At 35.8% G+C, this 15,127-nt stretch overlaps 3 protein-coding genes across 3 annotated transcripts; 1 reads left to right on the top strand and 2 right to left on the bottom strand.

Annotated features, from left to right (window-relative positions):
* The first annotated feature begins 2,469 nt into the window (after window positions 1-2,469).
* LOC122054211 (cationic peroxidase 1-like) lies at window positions 2,470-3,823 on the top strand. Its single transcript, XM_042616018.1, has 4 exons — window positions 2,470-2,709; window positions 2,783-2,974; window positions 3,048-3,213; window positions 3,312-3,823. The coding sequence occupies exons 1-4, from the start codon at window positions 2,491-2,493 to the stop codon at window positions 3,698-3,700; spliced, it is 966 nt and encodes a 321-aa protein (XP_042471952.1). The 5' UTR covers window positions 2,470-2,490; the 3' UTR covers window positions 3,701-3,823.
* A 1,155-nt stretch (window positions 3,824-4,978) lies between these two features.
* LOC122054210 (A-agglutinin anchorage subunit-like) lies at window positions 4,979-5,805 on the bottom strand. Its single transcript, XM_042616017.1, has one exon. The coding sequence runs from the start codon at window positions 5,743-5,745 to the stop codon at window positions 5,191-5,193; it is 555 nt and encodes a 184-aa protein (XP_042471951.1). The 5' UTR covers window positions 5,746-5,805; the 3' UTR covers window positions 4,979-5,190.
* A 2,802-nt stretch (window positions 5,806-8,607) lies between these two features.
* LOC122053142 (UDP-xylose transporter 3-like) lies at window positions 8,608-14,234 on the bottom strand. The gene is made up of 7 exons (XM_042615046.1): window positions 13,722-14,234; window positions 12,692-12,876; window positions 11,769-11,836; window positions 10,675-10,807; window positions 9,748-9,909; window positions 9,404-9,676; window positions 8,608-9,042 (listed from the first exon to the last, which is right to left on the bottom strand). The coding sequence occupies exons 1-7, from the start codon at window positions 13,840-13,842 to the stop codon at window positions 8,926-8,928; spliced, it is 1,059 nt and encodes a 352-aa protein (XP_042470980.1). The 5' UTR covers window positions 13,843-14,234; the 3' UTR covers window positions 8,608-8,925.
* Between the last annotated feature and the right edge of the window lie 893 nt (window positions 14,235-15,127).

Below are 15,127 nucleotides of genomic sequence, written 5' to 3'. Positions count from 1 at the left end.
AAAAACTAAAAAACCATCATATAGTGGACATGAGATGATGTGATCCAACAAATATTGAGATCATTAAATGAGAAATTAACACCAATCAATGTATAGTTTGTTTTATGCTAAATCATACAATATCTCCCTGTTTTTTTTTTTACATCCTTCTAAGAGAAAAACATAAGATATCCTTGAAAAGGGTTTTATATAGCTAAATTTGTTTATTTTTAATGAAGCCACCACTCGCTTTAAATCTTGCATTTGTCATTGCCACATTTAATGTTGGTTTCAACTTGCCAAACTATAAATAATCAATAATCTTTGGACGTGTATTTACTATTATTTTAACATATTTTTCCATGCATCAAAGAGTAATAACAGTAGATAGATGTTCCGAGTAAAAGCAAGAATCCAGCAACTATGTTAACACTTAGGATACGTTTCGTAACTATGTTAACACTTAGGATACGTTACGTTCAAGTTATCATATATAATCTTGGTTATATGATTATCACTTAATCACATAACCAAAATTATAAGAAATAAAATATAACCAAATGTTATTTGATTTAACATTGATAATACAATAAAAATTTATTTGTTTAAAGATTTTAATGAATAACCAACCACATATATTATTATTATTATTATTATTATTATTATTATTATTATTATTATTTAAACTCTACGTTTTTTATATGTTTTTTTTACTTTTGCTTTTTCATATTTTTCTTTATTTTTTATGTGCTTTTTTAAATTTTTTACATTTTTCCTTTTTTTTTAAAATTTTTTTTTACGTCTTTTTATATTTTTACTTTTTTTTTTTATTTTTTTTTTCTATTTTTTATGTTTTATTTTTTTTTTTATGTTTTTCCTATATTTTATGTTTTTATTTTTTTTAACATTTTTTTTATTTTTAACGTATTTCCTATTTTTTTAAATTTTCTTACGTTTTATTATTTTTTTTTATTTTTAAGTTTTTAAAATTTTTTTTTTATGTTTTTCTCTTGTCGGAGGATATTTTTGGTAAAAAAATTCGTTAACTCATAAATCAAGAAAAATCTCAGTTTTTAAAATTTTCCGATTTCAGGTTGCATGACCCTTTCGCAGACGTATCGGGTATGGAATATTACTCGGGAATCATCAATTAGTTAAAATAAAAAAAAATTTATTGATAATCTTAAATGAATAATCAAAATTATTAAGAATAATCCCCAACAAAATATATCCTTAGGCACTTTAGCATTGAATTTGCACATTCCAGGGTAAAAAGTCAGGGAAAAAACAAAAGCAAGCATGTGGCGACTACAGATTATGCAATATTAATAATTTGATTGAGGATAGGACCAAATCCAAAGAGCATAAATTTCAAATAAGACTGCATGTGAATTCTGCAAACAATTCAGATGCAAGAGTTTTGATGATGCCAAATGTACAGTGAAGAGGAAGTTTCAAATGATCCAATTTAAATAAAGAATTATAATTGATACGGTAATGAAGAGAGTCCAATTAAAAACAGATTAAAGTAAGAAAGATCGACTGACAAAGAGATCAAAATTAAAGAAGGTGTCAAAATCGATCGAGCGAACCAGCTATGGCCGCAAGAATGGCATGGTCAATCGGATGAGCAAGGGCAAGCGGATAACACGAGATTAAGAGATGAATAGATGGTGCCTGCCCTGGTCGCCATCCTTGTCGAGTGGCCGGCGCTTCCGTCCGAGTAAAAGGCAGCCCTCTACTAAACGAAGAAGCCGAGCGGGGGAGATTGCTCTGTTCAGCATGATCAAGTAGGGGTGCCCCAACCGAGAGGACGTCGATCAGATGATAACAAGATTCACTTATGTATCTCCTCGTATTCATTTAAAAATTTATATCACTAACAATGAAATACGTTCCACGGATAAATCAAATGTTGGAAGCTTCCCCAGGCCTGCCAGGCTTTGTATGGCCCTCAAAGCCTGATGATGGTGTATGGCCCTCAAGCCTGATGATGGTGTTTGCTCTCCAACGTTGACTGAGACGTACTGATGGCTTGAAGAACTAAAGAAACACATCTACAGTATCCTTTTGACCTGAATAGAAGGTTCCCAAGTTTGGAGAAGATGCAAACCTAAATGACTTCAACCAAGAGCATGCCTAAAAAACCAAGGAAAAAGAAACAAAGAACAGGACCGCAGTGTTTCTTGACTTGTAATTAGATCCTAATGCTGATACATTCACACACACATATCCTCTTCAAACCACCCTCGCTAGCTCCTTTTTTACTAATTAAAAGATCAGATTATTCAACACAAACACAAAGTTGATTCCACCATTAAGAGCATGCATGTTGGAGTGTGGGCTGTCTCCCAATCTCCCTTGCTTTACAAGTTTGAACTTTGAAGCACGGAGGTAGACGAAAGCCAATCCACTATCATTATCCATCAACTACTACCACACAGTGAAGCTTATAAATGGCTCTCTCTCGGCATCATCCTAATCATGCAGTACTTGTCTAATTAATCAGCAATGGCTTCCTTCACTAGCTTCCCTGCATTTCTTGTGACATTATCATTGCTCCTTTGTGCAGCTGCATTAGCCTCTGCGCAACTCAGTTCGACTTTCTACAACACCTCCTGCCCGAACACACTGTCGATCATCCAGAGCGCAGTCAAGTCTGCAGTGAGCAAGGAACGACGCATGGCTGCCTCGCTGTTGAGGATTCACTTCCATGACTGCTTCGTTCAGGCAAGTCTTAACCTTCGTGATTAATTATTTTAATTAATTAATTAATTAATTAATGTTGGTCGACGGCATGCAGGGATGCGATGGCTCGGTGTTGCTGGACGACACCTCGAGTTTCACGGGAGAGAAGACGGCCGCTCCCAACAATAACTCACTGAGAGGGTTCGATGTCGTCGACGACATCAAGTCCAAGCTCGAAAGCTCATGCCAGCAAGTCGTCTCGTGCGCCGACATCCTCGCAGTCGCCGCTCGTGACGCCGTCGTCGCAGTATAAATGCTTAATTAATTATATTAATACAAATTCGATTAATTAATTATTAATTAACTCCTTAATTTCGCAGTTAGGAGGCCCTTCGTGGACAGTCCAATTAGGGAGGAGAGACTCCACCACCGCTAGCTTTAGCTCTGCCAACAGTGACATCCCCAGCCCTGCCTTTAACCTCACCGACCTCATCACTGCTTTCTCCAACAAGGGACTCAGCACCAGTGACATGGTAGCTCTCTCTGGTAATAATTGTTTAACGCTAATTAAATAAAAAGATGGAAGTTAATTTGTGCGACGGTTAATTAATTAATTAAGTTACATTAATATTTGTTTTAATTAGGGGCGCATACGATAGGTCAAGCGAGGTGCACCAACTTTCGCACTCGGATTCACAACGAGACCAACATCAATTCATCCTTCGCGTCGTCCCTTCGGTCCAACTGTCCGAGCTCCGGCGGCGACGACGATAGCCTTGCTCCGCTGGACGCCGCGACCCCGACCGCCTTCGACAGCTTCTACTACAAGAACTTGGTGAGCAACAAGGGCCTCTTGCACTCGGACCAGCAGCTTTACGGGGGAGGCTCCACGGACTCGCAAGTGAGCTCCTACACCTCCAAGAACTCCAAGTTCTTCGCCGATTTCGGCAGCGCCATGGTGAAGATGGGAAACATCAGTCCTCTCACCGGAAGCAGTGGGGAGATCAGGACCAACTGCCGGAAGACCAACTAATTAATTAAATTACTATATGTGGTGACTGATTATGTAAGCATGCCTTTAATTTGTGCATGATATATCACTAAGTATGGGAAAAGTCCTAATTAAAAAATAAAATAAAGTATTAATATTTTCTCACAGAGCCATCTTAACATTAATTTGAAGGAAACTTCACTTTAATACACTTTAAAAATAACTAGATAAATTTGAGAAGTATTAATTTTGAGACAAAAAAGATGGATGATGACTCCATTTTGTATATATGTGTGGACTTTTTTGACATTGCAAAATATCATGAGTGTCATATCGCAATTATAAATGAGGTTGGAATGAGGTTGGGAGGTATTATAATCGAGCTAGGTCACATATTAAATGTATTTATGTATTACTAGCTATATGATTTGATTAAAAAATTATATACAAAGATGGTGCACCTAACTAAATAAAGACATAAAATTAAACTAAATAAAAGCATTTAATTTATTGGATTCAAATGATAACACTTATAAACCAATAAGGGCGCCATCAGACAGTTTAATTTTTTGAAAGGAACAAGATATCAGAATGATCCTGAAGTAACCGTCATACTTAATTAATTGCTTTGACAGTACTCCCTTGCATCTTGCATGGATTTAATTGCAGAACGTCATAATACCCTAGCTAATGCACGAACAGTAGAACACTCATGAACCTACAGAATGTCTCCAAAGCTAGCAGATATAGATAAGGTAACCTAATTGCAACTCATAAGAAGCTGCTAGATACTTCTACAAGCCCTAATGGAGGCTAGCTGATTTACAAAGTTGCAGGGTGGCTAGCCATTCCATGGCGTCATATATATGATTGGTAACGTAACTGATGATCTGCAGAGCTCATTGACCACTGATTGGTAGGGTAGCTGAGTCCATTTATGTCGATGGAGGCAGTGTTCAGTCCCACCCATCTCTTCCCAGCTGCACCAATTAATGGCCTTAATGTTCATCTGCAGGACTTCCGGTAACAGTAAAGAATTTGCTGATGCTGCTTCAATTCCAGTGGCGAGAAGTGAAATGATTGAAGTGTGGAAAGTAAGAGAGGCATCTCATTAAAGCTGATTGGTATGTATTCAAAGAATTTATACTGCTGGTCTTGTTCTGGTCCCGGTCTCTCGTGCCTTCACATGCAGTGATGTGAGACAGGGGAGGACAGATTCCCACAGTTTAATATTGGTGTCACAATTAATTACCATTTGTTTTTGATTTTGCTTTCAGTGCTGCTTCGTCGATCGACCCATCAAATTAAAACACAGAATAATTATGCTGAAATCGATCTCAATATGTACAAGACAAGCATTATTATTCCAGGAAATTGAGTGAACAAGGACTTCGACTGTGTGCTGAGAATTAGCACACGGCCGGATTACGTACAGTGTTGATTGGACCATGAAACTAATTAAGATATTGCTTACTTATATATGCGAGATGCCGATCGACGAGGTGTATGATGATTTGATCGAGTGGATTATGTTACACCGACGTGTTCTTCTTCGCCGGGAAAATTGGCACCCCGAAACAGAGGGTGGAGGTGGGGGACCGGCTGCTGGAGAACTCCGCCTCCTCGTCTTCGTCGGAGGGCCGCCTGCGGTGGTCGGAGCGCGACGAGCAAGAGGAGGAGGAGGAGGAGGAGGAGGATAGGGAGGAGGAAGGTGACATGGAGACTGCGCCGTCGCCGGTGGCAGCTTTCTTGAGAGCGAGGAGCTTGGGGAGGAACAAGAAGCTGTATTTGGAGCCGGGCTTGTTGTTGTTGCTCGACCTGGTCCTCGTCCTGGAGGGGCTGGAGGAGAAGTAGGAAGGTGGAGGAGTGAGCGGAGGGAGAGCGGCGGCGGAGGATGTGTGTTTGGGCGTGCCCGGACGAGATTCCCAGAGGAAAGGCACCGACCCGGCCGCGGCCACGCTGTAGTAGACCCGGAAGGAGGGGTTGGCGAGCGAGGTCTCCTTGGAGAGCAGCCTTCCGTGGTACTTGCAGTCCTCCTGGCTTTGGAGGAGCGAGGAGGATCCGCCGCCGGTGCTGCCGGAGACCATCTTCCGCTCCAGTGAACAACTAGCAGACGTGCATAAGACGGCCGCAGCAGTAGCGACTAGCCTCGTGTATTAAAGGAGGCAGCCTGGACTAATTATAGAGATTCCAGGCAGCATGAGATGGAATTGTTGATAAAAAAATAAAAAAAGGAAAAGTAAAAAAAAAAAATAAAGAGAAAAATAAAACCGAATATAACTTTATCTTGTAATAAATTTATTTATATAAGTTGTTGTAATAAATTTATTTATATAAGTTGTCTAAATAATAATGAAAAGATTAAATATAATATATAATTTATAAGAATAAATATAATAGATTTGGAAGTATTATTTTTATTATTTAATTCATTTTAATATAAAATTTGTCTGAATAATAATGGAAAGATTAGATAGATATGATATATAATTTATAATAATAGCAATAAATATAATAGATTTGGAAGTATATTATACAATTTATAATAATAGTAATAAATATAATAGATTTGGAAGTATATTATTTTTTACTATTTGATTCATTTTAATATACAATTTGTCTAAACAATAATGTAAAGATTAGATATATGATATACAATTTATAAGAATAACAATAAATATAATAGATTTGGAAATATTATTTTTACTATTTCATTCATGTCAATATTGATTATGATACGTGATGTCAAATATAATAAATCTCAATCGATTGAACGATTGAAATTAATTCAATCACATTGACCATTTATAATGAAATTATATTAATTAAAGTATTTTTACATTAAAAAAATTAATTTAATTTAATATTATACTTATCTTAGTAAAAAAAACTAAGAAAAATATATTTTTTAACATTGTTGACCTAAAATATTTATAGAAGCTTCTTTGATCATAGTATTGTCAATTCTAATATTTGGGACTAAAGCGAACTATATATTTTTTTTATATAAAACAATCAGAGAAAATTAATGATGAGAAAAATTCATAATAATATGTCGCAGCTGAGTCTCAAACTCTATTGTTTCGATTGTGGAATTACTAATAAACCTTGGAATTATTTTTAGTGCGAATAGAAAAAATGATATTAACGTAAATTTATTTTAGACTTCATCAAAATTAATTAGTAAAGGGGGGAAATTTTTAATAAAATAATAAGATAAATAAATTTTATAGAATTGAAGATCAAATTTATTCATGAACATCCGATTCATTTACATTTACAGTGCAAATGCCAACTTAATTGCTTAGAATGAAGGGGGCAAGTGAGCGACCAAGGTGGCTAAAGTCTTAGTCATGCCTAAAGTTCACAAAATAATATGTATAATCCCTGTGCATAGAACTGAAGAACTCCATCATGTAGTTGCATGCCGGAGAGAATAATTAAAGCACTGTTTAACATAATGAAGGCAATTACAGTTGTTGAGCCCACTTGATGATGGCCTGTGATTTCTTTAGCCAGGAAAAGCTTTTGCTGGCCTTCTCATTAATTATTCCACCGCTTATTCAAGCACAGTGTAGTCCATCCAGTACGTGATTTACCTCTTCGATCCATCAGTAGTGTAAAGATGCACCGCAGTTCATAAATCATGAAAAGGAAATGGCAACTCTTTTGAAATGCATTTGCATGAAAATATTCTTGGAATTTAATGAAATAAACAGTACTGCCCACCTAGAAATTAGCCAGCTTAAGGGAAACTAACTTTGAGGTCATTGTTTTAAATGCTGTCGCTTCACTATAATACAATTCTAAGTCTCACAAATCTGGCTAGTTTATCAATAAATCAAACAATTATTATTTGTCTTTTATCATAAATATTAGTCGAATTTTTTCAATAAATAATAAGCCTCCTAAATTTTAGATTGTACTTTGCTAGAGCAACATTTTCAATAAAGGATAGATTTTCTTTTCTTTACGTACTATTTGGGGAAGGTGAGAGAAGGATCAAAAAGGGGAAGAAAAAATTGAAACATTGGTAAAAAGTGAGCTAGAAAAAAAAAAAAAAAATAAGGAAGGATAAATTTTAACCTCCGTTATCCATAAATTAAAAGAATTTTTAACACTCCGATTTATTGTGTAAGAACAATAAAAAGAATTTAAAAAAAATTATATTTCAATTTTATCCCTGTTTTATTATATTAATTCTAAAAATTATTATTTTAGATATTATTTGCGTCACGATAAAAAATACTCGCATCATTCGACTCACATTGCACAACGAATACACTCTGTCGATGTCAACACCGACTTTGACGCCAACGTTGACTTCGACGCTGATTTCGATGCCAACGCCGATGCCAACTTCGACACCGACACCGACTTTGACGCCGACTTTGATGTCGACGCCGACTTCGATTTCGACGCTAACATCGACTTTAACAAATGAGCTACAATTACTTGAATGTGTAAAACTTAACCAATAAATATATACAAGATGCATTGAATTTTTGAACGCATAATTCTTTAATAAAAATGAGGATAATTATATAATTTTATATATTTAACTTTCATTATTTTCACTTTCATCCAAAAGATGATAACCCTCTCTAAAATAAGGAGAATATAAATATTTTACTTCTCTTCCTTTTCCCTCCATTCCCCTCTTTTCTTTTTCCGTTAATAAATCTTCACTCATCCCATCCAAACACAGGATTAGAGATCCTAAATTTTAGATTGTGCTCGAAGGAAACGGGTTTGTTGTCAGCACCCCAGTGTTATGCTCATTAAAAATAGTTGATGATGATCAGTGCTATTTGATGTTTTTTTAGATGAATATGGATGAGAATATAAGCTCCTGCTCCACCATTAATTAGCCATCTCTATTGGCTGCATGGATTCCAGGCAGATCAGAGTCGATCTAGGAGCTCGAGGCCGTTCTATGCAACAGATTATTCACGAAATTAAGGTTCTTCCCAATTCATGCCCCGCAGACATACGACTTCGTCTATGTACTGTAATAACAGAGTCGTAATTACAAATTGAAGACACACATTACGTTCGACAATGAATACTCTTTCAGTAATAGCTCGCACGAATTTAGAATAAAAAAACTAGTAAATTTGCTCTCCAAAAATCAATTAAAGAAACTCACTGACTCAATTTAATCTTAGGGTTCAAATTTAAGAATACGGTCCTTGGCTTTCACCCCAAATCTATCACGGTGTTCTGATAGAGTTTCAGCATGCATACATCTGCATGTGAAGGAGACATCACGCGCGCAAGTCTTTGTTTGAGCTCCAAACTTGGCTTATGGGAGGAGAGCCGTCATTATTTACGCCAGCTCCAACTTCAGCTCTCATCAAAGGATCAGACTCATTATCTTTCCCCTGTAACATTTGGATAAATAATAATAAAAAAAAAGTAAATTAATACATGTAGAACTTGCTGAAGATGTGCGTAGAACGAGTTTGAACGACACTGAGAGTATCATGACGTAAACACATTTAATTGGCAACTTGTTTCTTGAGGCAGTGATGCTGAGACAATATAGAAATAAATTTAGGAGTATGCACAAAGTTTAGGATTCTAAAATGTGGTAGAACCAACCAATGGTTGGAAATTTAAGAAAGATAAAATCTCCAACTGCTGCTGTTAGGTTACACCACAAAGTAGCGGACAACCCACAACATTAGGAAATTGGGCACACAATCTAATTAGTCAAGGGATGTAAGAAAGTTGCAGTCATACCTGCAACATCTGAGCAGTTGCTTCCCGAGCTTTTTGTTGACCTTCAGTTACACAAAAATAAGAATACAAAACCATCCCAATTATTGCAACAAAGATTCCAAAGATATTTCTCCAACTAAATGGATCATGAAGCAACACATAGCCAAAAGTCAAAACCAGGCAGGTTTTGAGATGCCCTAGAACTTGGTATGTCACTGGCGATGTCTTCCCAATTACAAGAAATGTACTGAAGTTGACGGAGACTGATATTAGGCAAGAAAACACGATGAAAACCTACAAGAAAAATGCAAGTGTAAGAAGGGAAATATGTAAATTCAAGGGACACAAAGTGCAAGCGTGCTTACAAGAACTTGAGTTGTGTAATTGAATGCAAACACATTCTGGTTAGTTAGGAGCCCATCAAGAAAAGGACCAGATACAAACAGAGTTAGTGATTGGTAAAGAGCAGACTGGTACAAAAGTTGGGTTGAAGAAACCTTAAACTTCTTTTGTATAGTGTTAGTCATCTGCAAAATAACTGGTTAAGGTATATAACAAGAATCATTAGCGAGAAGTATTTCGTATAGAAAATAGAAGCCACTGATCCACAATCAAAGATATTAGGAACCATGTAGAACCACAATCCTAGCCATTTTCTTATCGTGTTCCTTGAAATAATACATCCTATTCCAAATATTGGTATGAATGGAAAAAATATAGTGATACATGATCATAATTCCTTAGTCAAGGTAGCTTAGCAAAAATTCTTATGAAACAATCAAATAGATAATTCCCAATGTTAAATTCAAGACAAATTGGGTTCCAAAGAACTTTCCAGGCTTGGAACTGTTAATAAATCTCTGTTGATAGTAAATGTTCTCAACCTCTAGTGTGCATTTATTGAATATAGTTTATCAGGCTGATTTTGTTATTTCACACCAGTTATTTTACAGCAAGATTTATGCCATTAAGAACAACACTGGATGTGCCAAGAATCACACATGATTACTGGAACAATTCATCAGAAAGAAGAAACTCAGAAAAGACTTCCAATTAGTGGTTTTATCAGTGATCATTGGTCATGTGAAAGTTTTATCAAAGTTTTAACCTATTCAAATAGTTAGTGTGCCCAACAGCATGGACCCAATATTTACCAAAAGCTTGTTATAGGATGGGTATGAGGTCTAAAATCTAACACCTAAGTGCATTGTGCATCCAAAAAGGAATTTAGTATCTGTTAAAGATGTTTATGCAATTTAATTAACAAAGGACAGCTTGCACTATAAGGATACAATTTGTGCAATACAAGTAGTAATAATTGCCAGGAGAGACAATATAGACCCAAGCAAGTTAAGCTGCAGATCTGTCACAGTTGCAATTCCAACACCCAATAGAAGAATGGAAAGTGAGAATTGAATACTTCGGCTGCAGTTTCAAAAATAAAAAAAAGGCAAATAAATTATATATATTATCTTAGCAAATCATTATAGCAGAATGCACTGACAAGAAGTTCACCATTCATCAAAAAGGCATAATCAGTAGCTATTTAAGAAGATGATGTGATCTCCAATACAAGATAAATAAGAACAAGACAGATCATAAAACATCCACAGCATCTTTTTTGTATTTTAAAACAAACTCGCGACATATTAACTGACATAAATGACAGTTATTGCAATCACCATTCACTAATAATAATAACTTCTTTCCCTAATAAAGATCCGAATGTGACTTTGGAGGGTAATTTGCCTCTAGCATCAAAGTGGCTTACTGCAAATTTAACAGCTGAAATCACATTGTCATTTCAAGTAAATAACTGTGTAATTGATGACTTAAAAATATTATTTCCTATTCCAATTTACTTATCCATTAGTGTAAATTATTCTTCCAAGTCAAAAAAACATCTCTATAGAAAAAATCAATTATTTGAAGTTCTCAACTAGGTCTTGTTGCAGCACATAGATTCAAGCTTGTTAAGAAGAGTAAAGCTTCTACTCTGGATTACCAACCTGCTTTAAGCATTATATGGCAATAGGTAACTCAAATAATAACATATCTAATATATTGTACAACTAAAGTTGCAATAATCACGGCAATGTGTACGCGGTTAGAAATTAGAGATATTGCTTCAGCATTGCAATTTAAAGAATTTAAAATCTGATCCAATAATTCTTCCCAAAATAATTTTCTCTGGCAGCATTGCAAATGGGACTAAAACAGATTTTTAAAATGTACAATTGAAGTGTTGTGATCTTGACTCTCCTAATCATTTATACTCCTATGACTTCAGGATAAGAATGACCTTTGAACATTGTGTCAATTTGATGATTAATTTGTTAGAACAAAATGTAGGGTACTGTGTTGAATGGCAATGATCATATCATACCTGAACTTCTTTGCAAAAAAGGCCGTCTCTAAGAAGACAGTACAAGGAATGATTGCCAGTTTTGTCATCTGTAGAGGAAGACACATTATTCAAATCACCATAGAAAAACCTTTCAAACTACTACAACTCTTTGAAACAGAAAATAGCACAAGAATGAAAAAAAAAAAAAAGAAGAAATATAAACGTATCTAAAATCTGCGTACCAAATATGGGAGCAGCTTAGTTCATATTAATAGAAAAGAGAAAAAATCTCACAGTTAAGAGTAAAAAAAAGTGTAGTTTTAAGACAATCAAATCTTCATATTACAACTAGAGAGAAAACTTAGTCCAACTTTAGGAAACAATCAAACAACTCAATTGTCTACTAAGATCAACATTTGAAAATATTAATGTACTCAAAAGTCATAAAATAATCCCAATACATAAGTATTTACATCTATGATTTCTTTTCATTTACTATTAGGATTGCTTACTCTGCAGTCAAAATGTGGTAATAGCTTATTCTAACCTCAATAGCAAAGCCATCTGAATATACCAAATCTAACACTCTATTTGATGCAACAAAAACAACAACAGATCAAAAATTAGTATTTATTTTGTTTTGAGTGGTAAGTCGTACTACATAGATTTCCTTCAGAAGTATTAACACATGGAAAATAACTAATCAAGTCTCACAGCTTATAGAAGATGCATATACTTGAAATTGAAACATTAACATTTGCATAAAATTTACTGAAAATTTTATGTAGGTTAATCACTAACAAGATAATAGTTCCAATAACTACTAAAAAAAGGATTAAAGTAACAGTAATAAATTTCCAGTTTAGGTAGTGATCTAAGATACATTCAGACATCACTACAATATCATTAGTATATACTTGTTGGCAGAAAATCAATACTCTCTTAAATACCAAGCATTATACCTGATAAAAACCAACAGAGTTGAAACCTAGACTCAGATTTAATAATCCAATTGAGATTCCATTCAGCACTCCAAACCCCATCACAACTTTTCGGTCAAAAGGTTTGTGCTCAAATAGCTTCATGCATAGTGCCACATGAAGAGAACAGAAGGTAACCAGTAGATGCCAGCTTGTCAACGTTGTAGCTGAGAATAATAGATAATACAAGCTGTTAATCATCATTCCTATTAGCAATTTTCAAAAGATGATATGCAAAAAAAGTCTAGATAAAGTAGCCAATACTTACCTTGGTTGTTCCTGAATCCATTAGTTAGTAGTTACTCATCTAATTGACAGCGCATAAGGTGGATTTTTCTTTTATATTTTACACATGATGCTAGGATCTAAAAAAAGCACTGCTGCATTAACTGATCATTTAAAGTACAGTTACACTTCCAGCACAGAACATACTGATTCCCATCTTTTCCACTAGAAAGTGGTGGGAAAACATATTTTCTGCCCTCCAGGTCATCTCAGATGCGTGAGGGAAGGAAAGATGTAAATGGTTGCACATTTTACTTCAGATACGAGAATTTTCACCACAAAAGTTCTTTCTGTCTTCCAATGATCATGTTTTTTTTTTTGAAAAATTCTGCTACTTTTATAATGCAGTGAGCCTTTTGGTCATAAGAAGACAGAGAATCTATTAGATGCTCAAATTCAATAAAAAAAAAAATATCATCAAATTAGTCTAAAATATTTGTTTAATCTTGTAAAAAAGTCTCTCCTAAGAATGTTGAATACAAGATTCAAGAAAGTGGCGGTAGAAAATGATTGGACGGATAATCGCTCAAAACAATAAAGGAACCAGATGCACTCAATCACTGTAAGACCAAACCTACCGTCATGTCACACGCTACTCCACGAACAGCCGATCAAGATAAAATTTCCAGATCCATATACCAATCCAATTATGTCAGGAAATACTCAATGGCATCAGAAAATTGGCACAGAATAGAAAATGCAAGAAACAAGCTATCAGATCCCATACCAAATTGAAACCCAAGGGAGCTCATCAACGCCTTGTTGCAGATCACTATCGACACCGACGACACCACCGATAGGCTCAGCGCTCCGACGGTTCCTAACTGGAACCCCGCGCCCTCACCCATCTCCAATCCAATCAAGACTCACTCTCACTTCGTCGATCTACCCCCTCCAACAACACAAACAACCCAGAAACCCGAAGTATCAGACTTCCAACGCGCGCACCGTCAAATAACCAGCCTCGCTCGTCCCAAAACTAAATATCGCAGCGAAAAGTAAACCAGATCGAGTGCGGGGGAGGATCAGAATAGAGGCCGAATCCCAGAGCTGAGGCTTTCAGATCTGGTGGCAGAGCAGACGAAGCAGAGCATTAAAACCTCTGACCGGGATTTCTCCCGATCCCAGAAAGAGGAAGCGGCAAGCGAAAGCAACCAGCGAGATTCTCCTTGTGCCCTCTCAATTCCGCACCGAAATGTGTCGCCTCTACCCCGGCTTAAAATGCGAAACCTTTAAGACCGAACAAAGACTGCCCGACGGAGACGATTTGATTATATTCACCACCAAACGGAGAGAGTGGAACCCACTAAAGCGGCTCACATCATTGGACGCCAAAGCCAAAGAGGGCCCCGCGTGTCTACTTGGTGTACCCACCGAGTGCACCAAACGGTAGGTGAGACGCTTAAACCGGCGAACGGGTAAAAGTTATATCGCAGAAAAGGTAATTATATAAGATAAGTCGAGGTTAGAGTGGAAGAAATTTTAAATGGATAACTGCCTTTTTCTTTAGAATTTATTGTGTTAATTATGATATCACATGATCCAATTTACCTTATCTTTTGCACCACCTTTTTTAACACATCGGACACAATGATTTATCTAGTTCAGATCTTTGTTTCTATTTATCTTTGTCCCCGTATCTTATTGTCGATCGAACGGATCATATTAAATTTCAAGGATACTTTACATATCACGAAGATACTATACATATTTTAAAGATGTCATGATGTCTTGAAATTTAATCTGATCTGTCCGATCGATAATAGGACACGGGGACAGAGAGAAATGGGGACAGAGGATCCAAACTAAAGTGTCAACCAATTGTATCCATGATTTATCTGGACATCTAGGATGGGCGATATACAAAATCAGGACTACAAGCATATATTGGCACACATCACCCGACTAGCAAGTCATTTACTGTATTATTTAGTCTTCTCAAATGGGTCTAGCGACTAACGTATGAGGTGTTATCATCATAAAATCTGGGATTCGAATATCGATAAAGTCGAGATAAATATCTCTCTTATGTACTAATCACTATTCTAAAGACTAGTAGCCGCCTATGATTTATTTTTTCCATGTTGACCCTGTGATGAATTAACAGAAAGTTGAGAGCGAACGTATTTACTT

This window comes from Zingiber officinale, chromosome 3A, assembly GCF_018446385.1.
Source record: "Zingiber officinale cultivar Zhangliang chromosome 3A, Zo_v1.1, whole genome shotgun sequence".
NCBI classification, from domain to species: domain Eukaryota; kingdom Viridiplantae; phylum Streptophyta; class Magnoliopsida; order Zingiberales; family Zingiberaceae; genus Zingiber; species Zingiber officinale.
This window is presented reverse-complemented; position numbering and strand designations above follow the sequence as displayed.

Bases quoted from the DNA above. Each gene is read 5' to 3' on its own strand.
- LOC122054211 (XM_042616018.1), top strand. From the start codon at position 2,491: ATGGCTTCCTTCACTAGCTTCCCTGCATTTCTTGTGACATTATCATTG. The intron at 2,710-2,782 runs GCAAGTCTTAAC...GACGGCATGCAG, and splicing joins TCCATGACTGCTTCGTTCAG to GGATGCGATGGCTCGGTGTT. The intron at 3,214-3,311 runs GTAATAATTGTT...TGTTTTAATTAG, and splicing joins TGACATGGTAGCTCTCTCTG to GGGCGCATACGATAGGTCAA.
- LOC122054210 (XM_042616017.1), bottom strand. From the start codon at position 5,745: ATGGTCTCCGGCAGCACCGGCGGCGGATCCTCCTCGCTCCTCCAAAGC.
- LOC122053142 (XM_042615046.1), bottom strand. From the start codon at position 13,842: ATGGGTGAGGGCGCGGGGTTCCAGTTAGGAACCGTCGGAGCGCTGAGC. The intron at 12,877-13,721 runs GTATGGGATCTG...TATTATTCTCAG, and splicing joins CTCCCTTGGGTTTCAATTTG to CTACAACGTTGACAAGCTGG. The intron at 11,837-12,691 runs GTATAATGCTTG...CTTCCTCTACAG, and splicing joins ACTCTGTTGGTTTTTATCAG to ATGACAAAACTGGCAATCAT.